The sequence below is a fragment of the Mus musculus genome, chromosome 2 (genome assembly GCF_000001635.26).
Source record: "Mus musculus strain C57BL/6J chromosome 2, GRCm38.p6 C57BL/6J".
Taxonomy (NCBI): domain Eukaryota; kingdom Metazoa; phylum Chordata; class Mammalia; order Rodentia; family Muridae; genus Mus; species Mus musculus.
Genome location: NC_000068.7, coordinates 175,371,774 through 175,386,692, shown reverse-complemented (window position 1 = coordinate 175,386,692; position 14,919 = coordinate 175,371,774). Strand labels below are relative to the sequence as shown.

At 40.5% G+C, this 14,919-nt stretch overlaps 1 protein-coding gene across 2 annotated transcripts; it reads right to left on the bottom strand.

Moving 5' to 3' along the window:
* Nucleotides 1–1,938: 1,938 nt before the first annotated feature.
* On the bottom strand, nucleotides 1,939–14,659 carry Zfp968 (zinc finger protein 968). 2 transcript variants are annotated; one of them, NM_001374746.1, is made up of 4 exons: nucleotides 14,120–14,257; nucleotides 6,120–6,246; nucleotides 5,853–5,913; nucleotides 3,154–4,699 (listed from the first exon to the last, which is right to left on the bottom strand). In NM_001374746.1, exons 1-4 carry the CDS (start codon nucleotides 14,177–14,179, stop codon nucleotides 3,490–3,492), a joined length of 1,458 nt encoding a protein of 485 aa, NP_001361675.1. In that variant the 5' UTR covers nucleotides 14,180–14,257; the 3' UTR covers nucleotides 3,154–3,489. The 2 variants fall into 2 exon arrangements, with proteins under 2 accessions (XP_030108181.1, NP_001361675.1); XM_030252321.1 differs by lacking the exons at nucleotides 3,154–4,699; nucleotides 6,120–6,246 and adding an exon at nucleotides 1,939–3,051 and having other exon boundaries at nucleotides 14,120–14,659.
* Nucleotides 14,660–14,919: the final 260 nt, after the last annotated feature.

The window sequence follows — 14,919 nt, the reverse complement described above, 5'->3', positions numbered from 1 at the left end:
GTCCCACTCCCTTAATCTTTTATCTCCTAGAACACAGTATTTTGCTCCGTTTCACTTCCTGGCACCCCTTTAATACTCAAACCATATATTTCAAATTTTGCCTTTCTAAGCTTTCTATACTTGTTCAAAATTCTCTTTGTGAGACTTAACCAGAGAACAGAGTCTCTGCTGGGCTTTTTTGAAACTTCCTATGTCAATGCAATTAATGCAATTAATCCAAGTCGCTTCACCTTAGCCTCAGGCAGACATTTCAGACAAGGGTAAAAAGTAGCCACATTCTTCACCAAAATACCACAAAAACAGCCTTTATGTCACATTCTGAAATTCTTCTCCTTTGAAATCTGTTGGGACAGGTCAACACAGTTCAAATCACTCCCAGCAACAAAGTCTTCCATCTTCCTACTAGGATGACCCATTAAGCTCCATTTAAAGCATTCCACTGCTTCCCAAATCCAAAGTCCAAAATCCACATTCTTTCAAATAAAAGCATGGTCAGGCCTATCACAGCATTACCCCACTCCTGGTACCAACTTCTGTCTTAGTTAGGGTTTTACTGCTGTGAACAGATACCATGACCAAGGCAAGTCTTACAAAAAACATTTAATTGGGGCTTGCTTACAGGTTTAGAGGTTCAGTCCATTTTCAAGGTGGGAGCATGGCAGTATCCAGGCAGGCATGGCACAGGAGGAGCTGAGAGTTCTATGCCTTCATCCAAAGACTGCTAGTGGAAGACTGACATCCAGGCAACTAGGGTGAGGATCTTATACCCACACCCGCAGTGACACACCCATTCCAACCAGGTCACACCTATTGCACCAAGGTCACACCTTCAGATGGTGCCACTCCCTGGTCCAAGGATATACAAACCATCACAGTCCCATAGTCTTTACATATTAAAAGTTCAATCCTTTTAAAATATTCAATATCCTTTAAAATCCAAACTCTTTTACAATTAAAAGTCTCTTAACTGTGGAATCCACTAAAATATTTTCTTCCTTCAAAGGGAAAAATATGAGGGCACAGTCACAATCAAAAGAAAAATTAAATTCCAACTGTCCAACGTCTGGGATCCAACTCATGATCTTCTGGGCTCCTCCAAGGGCTTGGGTCACTTCTCTAGCCCTGTCCTTTGTAGCACACAGCTTGTCCTCTAGACTCCAGATGCCTATACTTTACTGCTGCTGCTGTTCTTGGTCATTCATGGTCCTGGCTTCTCCAAACACTGCATGACACCACAGTCCTGGGTCATCAATTGCATCTGAGGCTGCACCTTCACCAATGGCCTTCCATGGCCTCTCATAGTGCTGAGCCTCAGCTGCTCTGTCTGATCCCTTCATGCCAGCAAAACCAGTACCACCTGGGTAACTCTTACACGTTACCAAGTCCAGCCATAGCACAAGGTAAACCTTGGCTATCTCTGGAACACAGCCTCTGTGCTCTCGGCAAACACTTCCGAGAAGATGTCAGCCCAATGATGCTGGTCTCTTCTTAATTACTGCTAATTTCTCAGCTCCAGCTAACCAGCATCAATAGTCCCAATAATGCCAAGTTTTCACTCTAGTAGTTCTGGTATCTTGTTAATCACAGCTGATTCTTCAGCCCTAGCTAGTTAGAACCCAGAATCTTCACAATCCAAAATAGCAATGGCACTGAAAAGAGTCTTTAATTTTCCCTCTGAAATTTCACAAGCCAGGCCTCCATCTTCTGCACTGTTCTCAACATTATCTTCCAAGCTCCTACACAACATCCCACAGAGTTCTGAAAACTGAATGTGTCCTTTGGCCCAAAGTTCCAAAATCCTTCCACAGTCCTCCCAAAACATGGTCAGGTTGTCACAGGAATACCCACTCCTCATACCAATTTGTCTTAGTCAGGGTTTCTATTCCTTCACAAACATGATGAGCAAGAAGCAGAGGGGAGGAAAGGGTTTCTTCAGCTTACACTTTCCAAATTGCTGTTGATCACCAAAGGATGTCAGGACTGTAACTCAAGCAATACAGTAAGAAACACCCCTGTATCCTCTTGAATCCTTTGTATGATTATTTTCATGATGATGAAGAATTAGTAATGTTTAAAGGCTTCCCCATATTTAATGCATTCATAGGGTTTCTCTTTCATAATGATAAAGATTTGAGAATCTGAAAAGGTTTCACCATATTATATTCCTAAATTTCTTGGCAGTATGGATTGTTTCATTGTGAAGACTCTAGAAATATTCAAAAAGCTTCACCATATTAACTACTCTCACAGGATTTTGTCTACATTATGATTTCTTTTGTGTCATTGAATACGATTGACAAGTGAAGGCAATACCACATGGCTTGCAGACATAGGGTTTCTTACCTCTATGTCTTCTTTTATGTATTTGAAGATTTTAATGTACAAGGCTTTGTACCTTTAATAACTTTCATAGGGTTTCTCTCAAGTGTGTCTTCCTTTATTTACTTAGAGAATACTGTGACTTATAAAACATTTACCACATTGCTTATATTCATAGGGTTTCTATCCAGTGTGTATACTTTTGTGTTAGGAGATGACTCTTTATAACTGCTTTACCTAATTAGTGATATTCAGAGGATTTTTCTCCACTACATGTTCTTTATGGATTTGAAGATGATTGTGATGTAGAAGGGTTTCAGGACATTGCTGATATTCATAGGTTTTCTCTCCAGTACGTGTTTCCTTATATATTTTGAGGCCACTGTTTGTGAAAAAAGGTGTAAAAGCACATTGCTAACATTCAAAAATCTCTCTCCTATACGTGTTGTTTTATGATTTTGTTGATGACTGCTTTCTGAAAAAGTTTAACCACATTGGTTAAAGTCAAAGCATTTCTCTCAAGTATATATTCTTTTATGTATGTAAAGACTATTGGTTTTTGAAAAAGCTTTACCATGTTGGTTACATTTAAAAGGTTCCTCTCTGGTATGTGTTCATTTATATACATGGAGATCAATGCTTGCTGCAAAGACTTTATAACATTAGATGCCTTCGTAGACTTTCTCTTCTGTATGATCTTTTGTCTTTGGAGGTCACTCCTTCCTGCAAAGGCTTTACCACATTGGTTAAATACATAGGGTTTTTCAGCTGTATGTATTCGATGATATTCAAGACCACTGCTTCCTGCAAAGGGTTTATTACCTTGGTTTCATTCATGGGGTGTTTCTCCTGTATGTGTTCTTTTATGACATTGGAGACCACTGCTTCCTGCAAAGGCTTAACCACACTAGTTACATTCATAGGGTCTCTCTCCTGTACGTGTTCGCTTATATATCTGGAGAGTACTGCTTTCTGCAAAGCTTTACCACATTGTTTACATTCATAGGGTTTATCTCCTGTATGTCTTCGCTTATGTATTTGAAGGTCAACACTTCTTATAAAAACTTTACCACGTTGCTTACATTCACAGGGTTTCTCTCATGTATGTGTTCGCTTATGTATTAGAAGGTCACCACTTCTTTTAAAAGCTTTACCACATTGTTTACATTCTTATGGTTTCTCTCCTGTATGTGTTTGCTTATGTATTTGGAGAGTACTGCTATGTGCAAAGGCTTTACCACATTGTTTACATTCATAGGGTTTCTCTCCTGTATGTGTTCGCTTATGTATTTGGAGAGTATTGCTATGTGCAAAGGCTTTACCACATTGTTTACATTCATAGGGTTTCTCTCCTGTATGTGTTCGTTCATGTATTCGGAGAGCAATGCATTGTACAAAGGCTTTACCACATTGGTTACATTCAAAGGGTTTCTCTCCTGTATGTGTTCGCTCATGTACTTGGAGAGTACCACTTTGTGCAAAGGCTTTACCACATTGTTTACATTCATAGGGTTTCTCTCCTGTATGTGTTTGCTTATGGATTTGGAGTTCTCCCCTTTTTACAAAAGCTTTATCACACTGTTTACATTCATACGGTTTCTCTCCTGTATGTGTTCGCTTATGGATTTGGAGAGTACTGCTATGTGCAAAGGCTTTACCACATTGCTTACATTCATAGGGTTTCTCTCCAGTATGTGTTCGCTTATGGATTTGGAGAGTACCACTTTGTGCAAAGGCTTTACCACATTGCTTACATTCATAGGGTTTCTCTCCTGTATGTGTTCGCTTATGGATTTGGAGTTCTCCCCTTCTTACAAAAGCTTTATCACATTGTTTACATTCATAGGGTTTCTCTCCTGTATGTGTTTGCTTATGGGTTTGGAGAGTACTGCTTCGTGTAAAGGCTTTACCACATTGTTTACATTCATAGGGTTTCTCTCCTGTATGTGTTCGCTTATGGATTCCGAGATGACTGCTTTGTGTAAAGGCTTTACCACATTGCTTACATTCATAGGGTTTCTCTCCTGTATGTATTCGTTTATGTATTTGGAGTTTACTCATTTTTGCAAAGGCTTTAACACAGTGGTTACATTCATATGGTTTCTCTCCTGTATGTTTTCGCTTATGGATTTGGAGAGTACTGCTTTCTGCAAAGGCTTTACCATAGTGGTTACATTCATAGGGTTTTTCTCCTGTATGTGTTCGTTTAAGTCTTTGGAGGACACTCCTTGTTCCAAAGTCTTTACCACATTGGTTACACTCATAGTGTTTCTCTCCATTGTGTATTCTTACATGCCTTTGACTACGACTCTGATATGCAAAGGCTTTACCACATGGAATAAACTCAGAGTGTTGCTCTGCAGAAGAACGTCTTTCATGCCTGCAAATACAATTGGCACATGTGAAATTGTTCTCACATTGATTATACTGACGAGTCTTTATATCTGTATGAATTCTTTTAAAAATTGGCTTCATTGAAAAGAGCAATCTAATGTTAATGTAATATGCCTTTGTTTGCATTCAAAGGTGTTCTCCTCATTATGGATTGTTTTACATCTTTGAGGATACATGAAATGGGAACAGTAGTGATTATCTGGCTCACATTTATAGCATACTTTTTGTATAAAAGGTTATTCACATATTTGAAAAAAAAAGGAAGAACTCAAAGTCTTTGCACACTGATTGCATTCACAAATTTTGTTATCATGAGAGTAATACTACATTTGGAACGTGAACAAACGCAAACAGAATATAATTTCTACTACCCTAATTCTCATTATGATTTTCAGTAGTTTGAGTTGGTAAATGTCCCCAATAATGTTGGGAAACTAAGTACTTATAAACTTACAGCACATTTAGAATGTCACTCAAAGTATGTTATACTGCATATCCTCTTGTTGTTCTGAAAAATTGAAAGGTATGTGGCATCTTTCAATACCCCTATGCTCACAAGGGCTGTATCCATAGTAACGTATGACAACCATATTAAAAGAGAATAACAAGTGTAAAGGTTCCATATTACATTCACACACGTGACTTTTTTCCTCATAGAGATGTAGTATAGCGATTAAGGTTTTTCCACCAAACCATTTTTGAATCTTATGAACTGTCCATCTCACTAAATTTAGCAATGATATTACAAGTATATCATTGAGCTCAGATATACTATGGATTATTTGCTTATTACTAGGTTTTAGACATATACTTGTCACCTAATCACTGTGTGTTCCTTTTGCAATAGCTAAGCGATATGAGACTGAAGACACTCACACTTGTACAGCATGGCTCTACTAGGCTTGATTTAAACAGTAACATACCTGTTAAGCCATTATTTCTCTGTCTTTGAACTAATGGAAAGTCTTGCAAACAATAATTACATATCTGCCATAGACATATATGATTTTATGAAATTCAATAAACATCCATAACTGAAAGCAGTGCTTATTGTACCCTATTGGTTTTCTTTACTACTTGTAGCACACGTTAAACTTTCTTCATAGGCATTTTCTCATCAGCTTGCAGAGGAAAATTACCTTCCATGACTTCTAGAAGTTTGGAAATGGTCTTCAATTGTATGTTCTTCCCAACTGTAACCTAAACACAGTACCAGAGAAAGTATGTTACATTATTGGCAATTAGGCAACATTTAAGTTACTAACTCCATTGAACTTTAAAACCATGAGTTATTTATTCACCATATTCTTCCTCATTCTCAATTAAAATTACAAAACAAAAAACAATAACAAAGAAACAGTTGTGCATACATTTTATAAAGTAAAAAAAAAAAAATCCAATATTACCTATAGCTGTGAGATTCCTATAGGTCTCTACCATCACACCTTTGTAGAGACTCTTCTGAGAAGCATCCAGCAAAGCCCACTCTTCCTGAGTGAAGTTCACATGCACGTCATCATAGGTGACTAAATCCTGTAGGATTTGATAAGTGTGCACAAAGCAAAATATACAGACAACAGTATAAAGGTTTATTTCAAAATGAATATTCGCTGACTGCCAGGCCTACCCACATAGTACTTTTTATCCAGTCTTTCATAGTTGGACAACAAAAACTTAAGTAAATAAATGATCTCTGGGAACCTGATGCCTTAGTTTTAAGATGTTCTGTATGGAACCATGTAGAATGCTGGTAGACATTATTGTTATTGAGATCAAATATGCAAGAGTTCCCTTAAAACTGCAGTTTCCTCTCACCTATCCATGTCACAAAAGACCATTTCCATCTCCCCTTCCCTTCTTGTCACATGTTTCCTTCCCTTCTTAGCCCCCAAGTATGGACAGACACCCCCTTCTCAACCATAGCCAATTCTCCCAAAGACCAAGCAGTCTGTCTAAAGAACAAGCCCACTATCTGTTTTCCTAGACAGAACAGTCTCATAGTAGCCCACAGAACTGCCACACAATATCAGGGAAAGCTTCCTCTGCCAATTTCCATGTGACCAATTTTCAACATTTCTTCAATAACTAAGGCAACTACACCAAGGACAATGTGAACCTGACTAATATTACCTGTGCTAGTATGTGTATAGAAATAAAATAAAATCATATTTCCTGACTCCAATAAAAATAACTCAGTCACCCCTAAACTGTTATAAATCTGACCCAACAGTTACTACTCATCTGTCTTCCAAACAGAGAGGCCCCATGCTCCAGAGTTCTCTCTGTCATTGTAGATGATCAGAAAGTTGAGCTATTGCTCTATAGCTGTTCATGACCCTTTGTACTTTCAGGCTAAACCAGGCCCATGGGAGCCCATATACAAAACAATGCTGAATGATAACTTAATGTCTGCTTCCTGCCATATGCATTATTCTCCAATCTGTCCTATCCACCCACCAAGCACCAGCAACACCTGAGAAACTTCTGCATGTCAGAAGCTCCTTTTGTAACAAGAATTGAAGTTCTGTGAATCATGCCATTTTGATAACAGGGAATAGCAAGATAAAAGGAATCTAATCAAATATTTCTGAAGGATGATCGTTGACAGCTCTTTACTAGTACCTTCTAAACTATTTATAAAACTAGTCACACAAAACTGAATACAGAAGGGTCATGAATTCTAGAAATCAAACCATTACTTTTCCAATGTTGTCCTATGGCACACCAAAGGCAATGCCTGTATATGCACACTGCAGAGTGACATTTAAGTTCCATACCTTGCCACTCCCAGGGCTACCGAGCTACCCCCACCCCTGTAAATCCACACTCAGGAAGAGTCAAAGGACAAGGGCCTCTGTTATGATCACTACATGTACCAACAGAACCACACTCTGACCCACAGTCCATTTAGAACCAGCAGATCGGACTCAAATAGCTCTGCAGACTTGCTTCTCCTGTACCGTCAATGGAGATTACTATAATAACCAGGGGATGGCTTGTGGTCTTCCAGGCAGCTTATAACACATGCATCTGAGGAGAATCCTGTAGAGAATCTGCAAGCTACCTTCCCCTAGTGTTCCTGATTGTTAGTCCTGCCCATAGTCCCTCATTAGCATGGAAAAGTCAGCTGGGCCTCAGGGCAACAGCAGCTCCTTCCACTGTGGGATCACAGAGCAAAAGATTTAGACAGCTAAAACCTTCCAAACTAGGCTGTTACACCCTACATGCAGACATGGCCCTAGTCTGGAAAATTTACATTTATAAGAATGTTCTAGTCCTGGAGACCAAGTAATTTCCACTTAAAGGCCCAAGGTCCTTTCTTTATATATTCAATTATGCATGCAATACCCACTACAGCCACCTCTACTTCTTACTGGGGAAGTCCTGCAGCCAACCTGCAATCAAATTCATACATTGACAATAATTTAAAAGTGAATGTGACTATGACTTTTAAAACTAGAAGCAGTTATTGGGCGAGAAAAAGGAAGAAAAAGAAGAAATAAAATGTAAGGACATCACTGCTCCTAGGTATGGTGGAGGAGAAAGTATATTATACACAAAAGAGTGAACATAGCCTGACCCAATTATACCTGGGATAGTATAGAGTAGACATGACCTGGGACCTTGTGGAGAGAGGAAGGAGGGCAGAAGCAAGAGCCAGATCAAGATGATTAATGATAGATGAAAAGCCCAGTTCCTAAATGATTGGATTGCATAAGGAATGGCAGCTGGGATATTGGCAGTCCTATTGCTGGGGTAGATGTCGAGGTATGCCAGCAATATGGTGTCACAACGAGGGCCTGTGATCTCATTTGACATTGCCCTAATCTGAAAAATGCCCGAAGACGACCAGTATGGAATTTTACTGATTGTGCAAAATTGATTCCATGACTCCTCATGGTGAATGTCAACTACTGCCAAAGCAGAAAGGCCTCACCTACCTTATTCCTCCTCCTTTTCTGTGCTGCAAGTAGACCAGCTTCAAAGTTGGTCAGTGAACTCAACCTTATACCTGTCCCTCTTTATTTGTAACCCCCTAATTTGTAACCCTGTAACCCAGGGAGGTTAGACAACACTCATTCCCTGGTGTCTTTTGTCTCACTGATCAGTCAGAACCCAGCCTGAAAGCAGTTGTAGGACTGTTTTCTAAGCCCTGGGCAGCAGAGGCAGGATTAGGAGTTCAAAGCAAGTCTTAACTACATGGCATAAAGAAAGTAGGAGCTACAGGAGATGTTTCTCTAAACAGACAGATATGAAATCTCTTTAAAAACAGGAATGAAATTCTTAATTTTGGGGCAATATTGGAGAACAGAAACACTTAAGAGATCACCCATGGATAGTGAAAATGAAATTTAAAATCTAATACCAAAAATGAACTTTTTAAAGAGAAAAAAATAAATGAAAAAATATATTACTGTACTGATTTGAAAAAGATCATGCCCTTCCTGGTAGAAGGAATGGCAATAATAAGATAGTGTTTGACCTTGCCCCTATGATCTTTGTTAACTACTGAGATCTATAATGTGCCACACACAGCTACAGCTAATGGCACGTGTTTATATTTCTGAGATCACTTAAATATGTCACCAAGGTTTGCACATATCTCATAATACAGATCATAAAATGGGAATTCATCACTCACTGGCTCAAGCTAACCTGCCCAAAATAAACACCCACCAATCTAGTTTTACTAATAACCATTCTCTGTTGTAAACTTCTCTCTCAATTTATGATTTGATTTTTTGTGTGAACTTGTAGTGTACTCAGTAACATGTGATCAGGTATTCTGAAAGATTTATAAGTACAGAGGACAAGGAGATATGGAAAAGAGAAAGAAGTTTTTTTGCCCTTCCCCACTTAGGATCTTTTCGCTTTTCCTCTTAGATAGCTTTCATAGGTAACTTTTGACAACTTAGTAAAAACTCCATAACCACTTCTTTGAGTGTCTCATTTTCTTCCTGTGACTTCTGACCTGCAGGCTAAAAGTTAGAGACCAGCAGTTCCTTCTGATATAGATAAAAGGCCACATTGCTTAATCCTCAGCTGTTAGGCTACAGGTGTTAATCACCGAAGCCATGTCTTCTACCCTCAGAAAGAGCAAGGAAGGTTTTAGGTTCAGGTGCTCAAAGCAAGGCTTAACTACATGGCATAAGGAAAGCCTGAGCTACCGATGTTGCTGTAAACAGTAAGATATGTAATCTCTTTAAAAATAGGAATTAAATTATTGATTTCTGGGAAATATTGGAGAATAGGAAGAAGTAAGAGGTCAGAGCACCTATACATAAAGAAAATAAAAATTTAAAAAATAATACCAAATATTGGCTTTTTAAAAAGATAAATATAATTGAAAAATATGTCACTATACTGATTTGAAAAAGATCAGGCCTATCTTGGTAGAAGGAAAGGCATTTATGAGATAGTGTTTGACCTTGTCCCTAAGTGCTTTGTTAACTACTAAGATCTATAATCTAACACACACAGCTACAGCGAATGGCATGTGTTTTACATTTCTGAGCTCAATTAAATTTGTCAACAAGGATTGCACAAATCTACATAATTCAGATCCTAAAATGGGAATTCCTTACCCACTGGCTCAAGCTAACCTGATCAAATAAAACACCCTTCAATCTAGGTTTACTAAATTACATCCATACATGGATACAGTCTGTAAAATTACAAAATCATTCTCAGTCCTTGAATCAGGTCCTTCTCCATAACAGTGACCCCTGCAGCACACTCCCTTTTCCTTTGGTCTGTGACCTAGCTCTTGTCAGCACTCTTTTACCTACAGTGTACACAGTAAGCTGTTCCTCTGGTTCTCATCCTGCCAAGTATATTTCTCCACACAAGCCCCTGACACAAAGGTTTTGACAAGATGCAGTCTTATAATAAAGTTACTCAGAGGACACAGCTGGGACCAAAAGGAGAGAGTAGGTCCACAAAGGACCTCACAGATGTCCCCATCTGTCTGGCTGATGCTGACAAACCAGCCTCTGGGAAGAGATATTACACAATCATCCTTTGCTAAGATGCTTGCTCCTCCTCTTTGTGGGAGATGACATTGCACTTACCATGTCTGAAGTTCTAAGTTTGCCTGAGCTAACCTCACAGCAACCAGCAAAAATAAGAACCGGTTCCACAGAAACACTGAGATCAGCTGAGTTACACAGAGGAACATGCAGGCTTAGTACCTGGAAGAGTCACCTCCTCTTCTGACTGGCAGCTCCATGTGGAGGCTCTAATTCGCTATTGAGTCTTGAGTGAAGTGAACACCAGGCTTAGGGTTAGAGTATGCTGTAGAGATGCAGCCGAGTGGTTCCAGTCTGGGCCAATCCTTTTCCAGATCTGCAGATTTGCAGTTCAGTAGCACCAGTGTGTCTCCTCCAATACTCTGTTCTCTCGCAAGCCCTTGGGAGAGGCTAAGATTCCTGATCCTTGCTGCCTAAGTGCCTGCCTCTCCCCTTTCTGGGCAGTGCCCCTGGGTTCACTGCTTTGAAAGTTTGGAGTTTGCCTGAGCTCCAATTCCAGCGCTCAGGAGGCAATTCCCCTTCTTCCTCCTGGAATCAAGGTGGATAGCTTACATTTCCCCATCAATCAGCTGAAATTGGAGTTACCAAACTGTCCACAGGTGGTCAGTGCCCAAATATTAGTAACTGAAGAGAGATTTTAGGACATAAGATTTTGTGTTGTGGGTTCAGGCTGGGTCCAGGTAAACTGCAAGTACTTTCACCCAATGGCTATGAGCGAAGGCTCAGAGCAATTAGGACACATGTCAGACACTGTGGAGCACTCTTGTTAATCAGCACATTGTCCTCAGTGGGTTGTCAAAACAAACATAATAACAACAAACCCACACCTATATTGGGAAAATATAACACTGTACTGATATGAAAAAGATCAGACCTTTCTTAGTAGAAGGAATGATATTAATAAGATAGTGTTTGACCTTGCCCCATGTGCTTTGTTAATTACTGAGATCTATAATGTGACACACACAGCTACAGCTAATGGCATGTGTTTTCCATTTTTGATACATTCTATCTATATAGTACAGATCCTAAAACAGAAATTCATTATCACTGGCTCAAGCTAACCTGCACAAACTAAGCACCCACCAATCTAGTTTTATTTAATCACATGCATTATTTAATACATTTCACGAAATTACAAAAGTATTCATCCTGTCTGACTCTCATCCTTCACTAGAATGGTGACACCTGGAGCAGATTCCCTTAAGCTTTCGTCTATAATCTAGCTATCTCCTGCCCTACTTCACCTGACAGAGATAACAGTAAACCATTGCTCCTGTTCTCTACTGAAGGTAGAAGAAATGAACAGTTCATTATATGACTCAAATGAGCTATTATAAAACACTATTTTGCTACATTCTTTAACTCAAGAATTTAGGAATTTATATCAAGAGGAAAGCAAGGTCATTGCTCTGGGGAGCAGCAGACCAGGATCAAGGCTACCTGAGTCAACATAGCTTGTCTTAGAAACATCTCTATGAGGGGAAGACGAGACAGCTCTCCCAGAATTAACATGTCATCCCAGAAAGAAATCACTTCATATACAACTAAAATATTAATTGGGAAAAATTTCTTAATGACAGCATGGATTCAGCTGCGGCTAATGCTCAAACACCAGGCAGCCAAAGACAGGTTTTGAATTCCACATATGCTCTCATCCATAAGTTTCTTTCCTGTTCAGTCCCCAGGTTATTTTGAACAATTTAAATATGGACTAGAGATTACAAATCCTACTTGAGACAGCTAGGAGATTTGCACAACAAAGATACCCAGAATCATTTATTAAGTGCCTCAGAGCCCTGAAATAGCAAGCCATTTTCCAGTGATGGGTTTCTGAGTTGGAGTTCCCAGGAGATAAGAAAAATAGCAAAAGTAGAAGGTAGAATTTACAACAGCTGCAGTGGGAAGAGCTTACACAAGCTATGTCTTATGCCAAGTAAACTTTTTAAGAGTAGCATCTTGTATCCTACTTACAGGGATAAGTGGAAAGAAATGGAGACCTCTATGAAGTCTGCAGAAACTAGCATACACTGGGAAAAACTCAGTAGAAGTCTAATAAAACAACCCTGCACAAGGGAACTGCCAAGTATCTGAAGAAAAACATTACTGACCAAGCCCCCAGTGGACTTGGGGACCCTACTCAGTGAAGGGAGGGACAGAATTATGGCATAGCACAGCAGAGACGGAGGTGGAGTTGACTGGCACAGCAGAAGCAGGTTTGCAACTTCCCCTCCTTGCCTGCATTTTTTTGTATTTGCTGGAACCCTCGCACCAAGGCTGGCCAGAAATTTCCGCGGAAAACCTTTGGTACCCAGGCCCATACGATACTAGGGCTACTGAGCTTCCCACACCCCTATTAATCCACACTCAGGAAGAGTCAAAGGACAAGGGCCTCTGCTATGATCACCACATGGACCAACAGAACCACGGTCCTTGGTACCAGCAGATCTGACTCTAATAGCTCTGCAAACTTGCTCCTTCTGGCCTGGCAAAGGAGACACTTTACAATCACCATGACATGGCTTTTGGCCTTCTTCACAGTTTGCAACAGATGGCTCTGAAGAGACTCCCATAAAGAACCGCATAGTACCTTCCACTAGGGTTCCTGATAGAGAGGCATGTACAGAGTCACTCATTAGCCTGGAAAACACAGCTGGGACTCAGACAACAGCAGCTCCTCCACTGTAAGATCACAGAGCAAATAATTCAGACAGCTGAAGCTTTCCTGGCTCAGCAAATCTGCCACAGTTGCAGACAGAGCCCTAGTCTGGGAAATTTAAATTCGATAGACTATTCCAGTCTCCCAGAGCACTTATTTTCCTTTTTAAAGTCACAGAGCCTTTCTTTGCAATTAAAGAACATTATTAAATTATACAGGCAATGTCCAGTGCAGCCATCTCTGCTTCATACTTGGGAAGATCTGCGGCCAAACTGCAATCAAATTCACACAGTAACAAAAATTAAAAAGAAAACCTCCCGCCAGAAGGCCATCCTGTACTCCAGCCCCGGACCTGACCAAGGACTCTCGCTCGCGTGGGAATCATTCAGCGACCCCTCTCCCCGACTTCTCCTCCTTTTGGCCCCGAAGCCTAGTTCCACCCCGGGGACCCCATTCTGTCTTAAGCTCTTCCGTGGTATCCCGCGTGGGATGCTGGAGGCTGGGAACCTGGTGCCTAGAGCTGCCCTTGTCCTCCACCCACCGAGTTGGGTCCGTGCCTTCCCAAGGCCAGACAGCCAACCGGGGCCATGTGGAAAGCGTCCTGCAGTCCTCCTGCTCCTGCCTGCCCAGAGCACTGGAACTCTGGCTGGAAGTGAGCTCTCCCACTCCCCTTTTTTCCCCACACCGACGGCACCGCAGGAGATTACCTGGCACTTACCATGTTTGGAGTTCTGAGCTTGACTAACCTCCTCTCACAACACCCAGTAGAGTCACGCATAACACATCACACAGAAACTCTCATGACTGCTGAGTTACAGAAAGGAGCTTGCAAGCTTGACCCGGAAGAACCGCCTCCTCTTCTGACTGGCAGGTCCATGTGGAGGTTCTGATTGGCTATTGAGTCTTGAGTGACATGAGCACCACCCTTAGGGTTAGAGTGTGTTAAAGAGACACAGCATAGAGGTTCCAGCTTTGGCCAAAAGTTTTCCAGATCTGTAGATTTGAAGTTCATTAGCACAAGAACCTCTCGTCCAATTGCTTACCGGTCTGTCCTCCCATCAAGCCCCTGGGAGAACGTAAGACTTCACATCCCTGCTATTCAACTGCCTGCTTCTACCCCCATGTGGGCAGTAACACTATGCTCACTGCTTTGCAAATTTGGAGCTTGCTTGAGCTCCAATCACAGCACTCAGAAGGTATTTCCACTTCTTCCTCCTGGATTCAAGTTGGATGGCTCTCACAGTCAATAAATCAGATTAGCTTCAAAAGATTTTGCAATGCATTTCTTCAAGTGTGGGAGCATTGAGATTTTACTCAGGGAATCTAGACACATTTACACATTGGTTTGCCAACTCCTATGAATATCAAGTTAAATCCTTTTCTGAAGATGGTCAAATATAAAAACTGAGATATTGAAGGGCATTCTTACCTCATAGTCATCCACAATCATCCATAAATTATAAAAATGTAGGATATAAATGCATCTAGAAAGTACATCTTGTAGTACAGGTCTTAGCT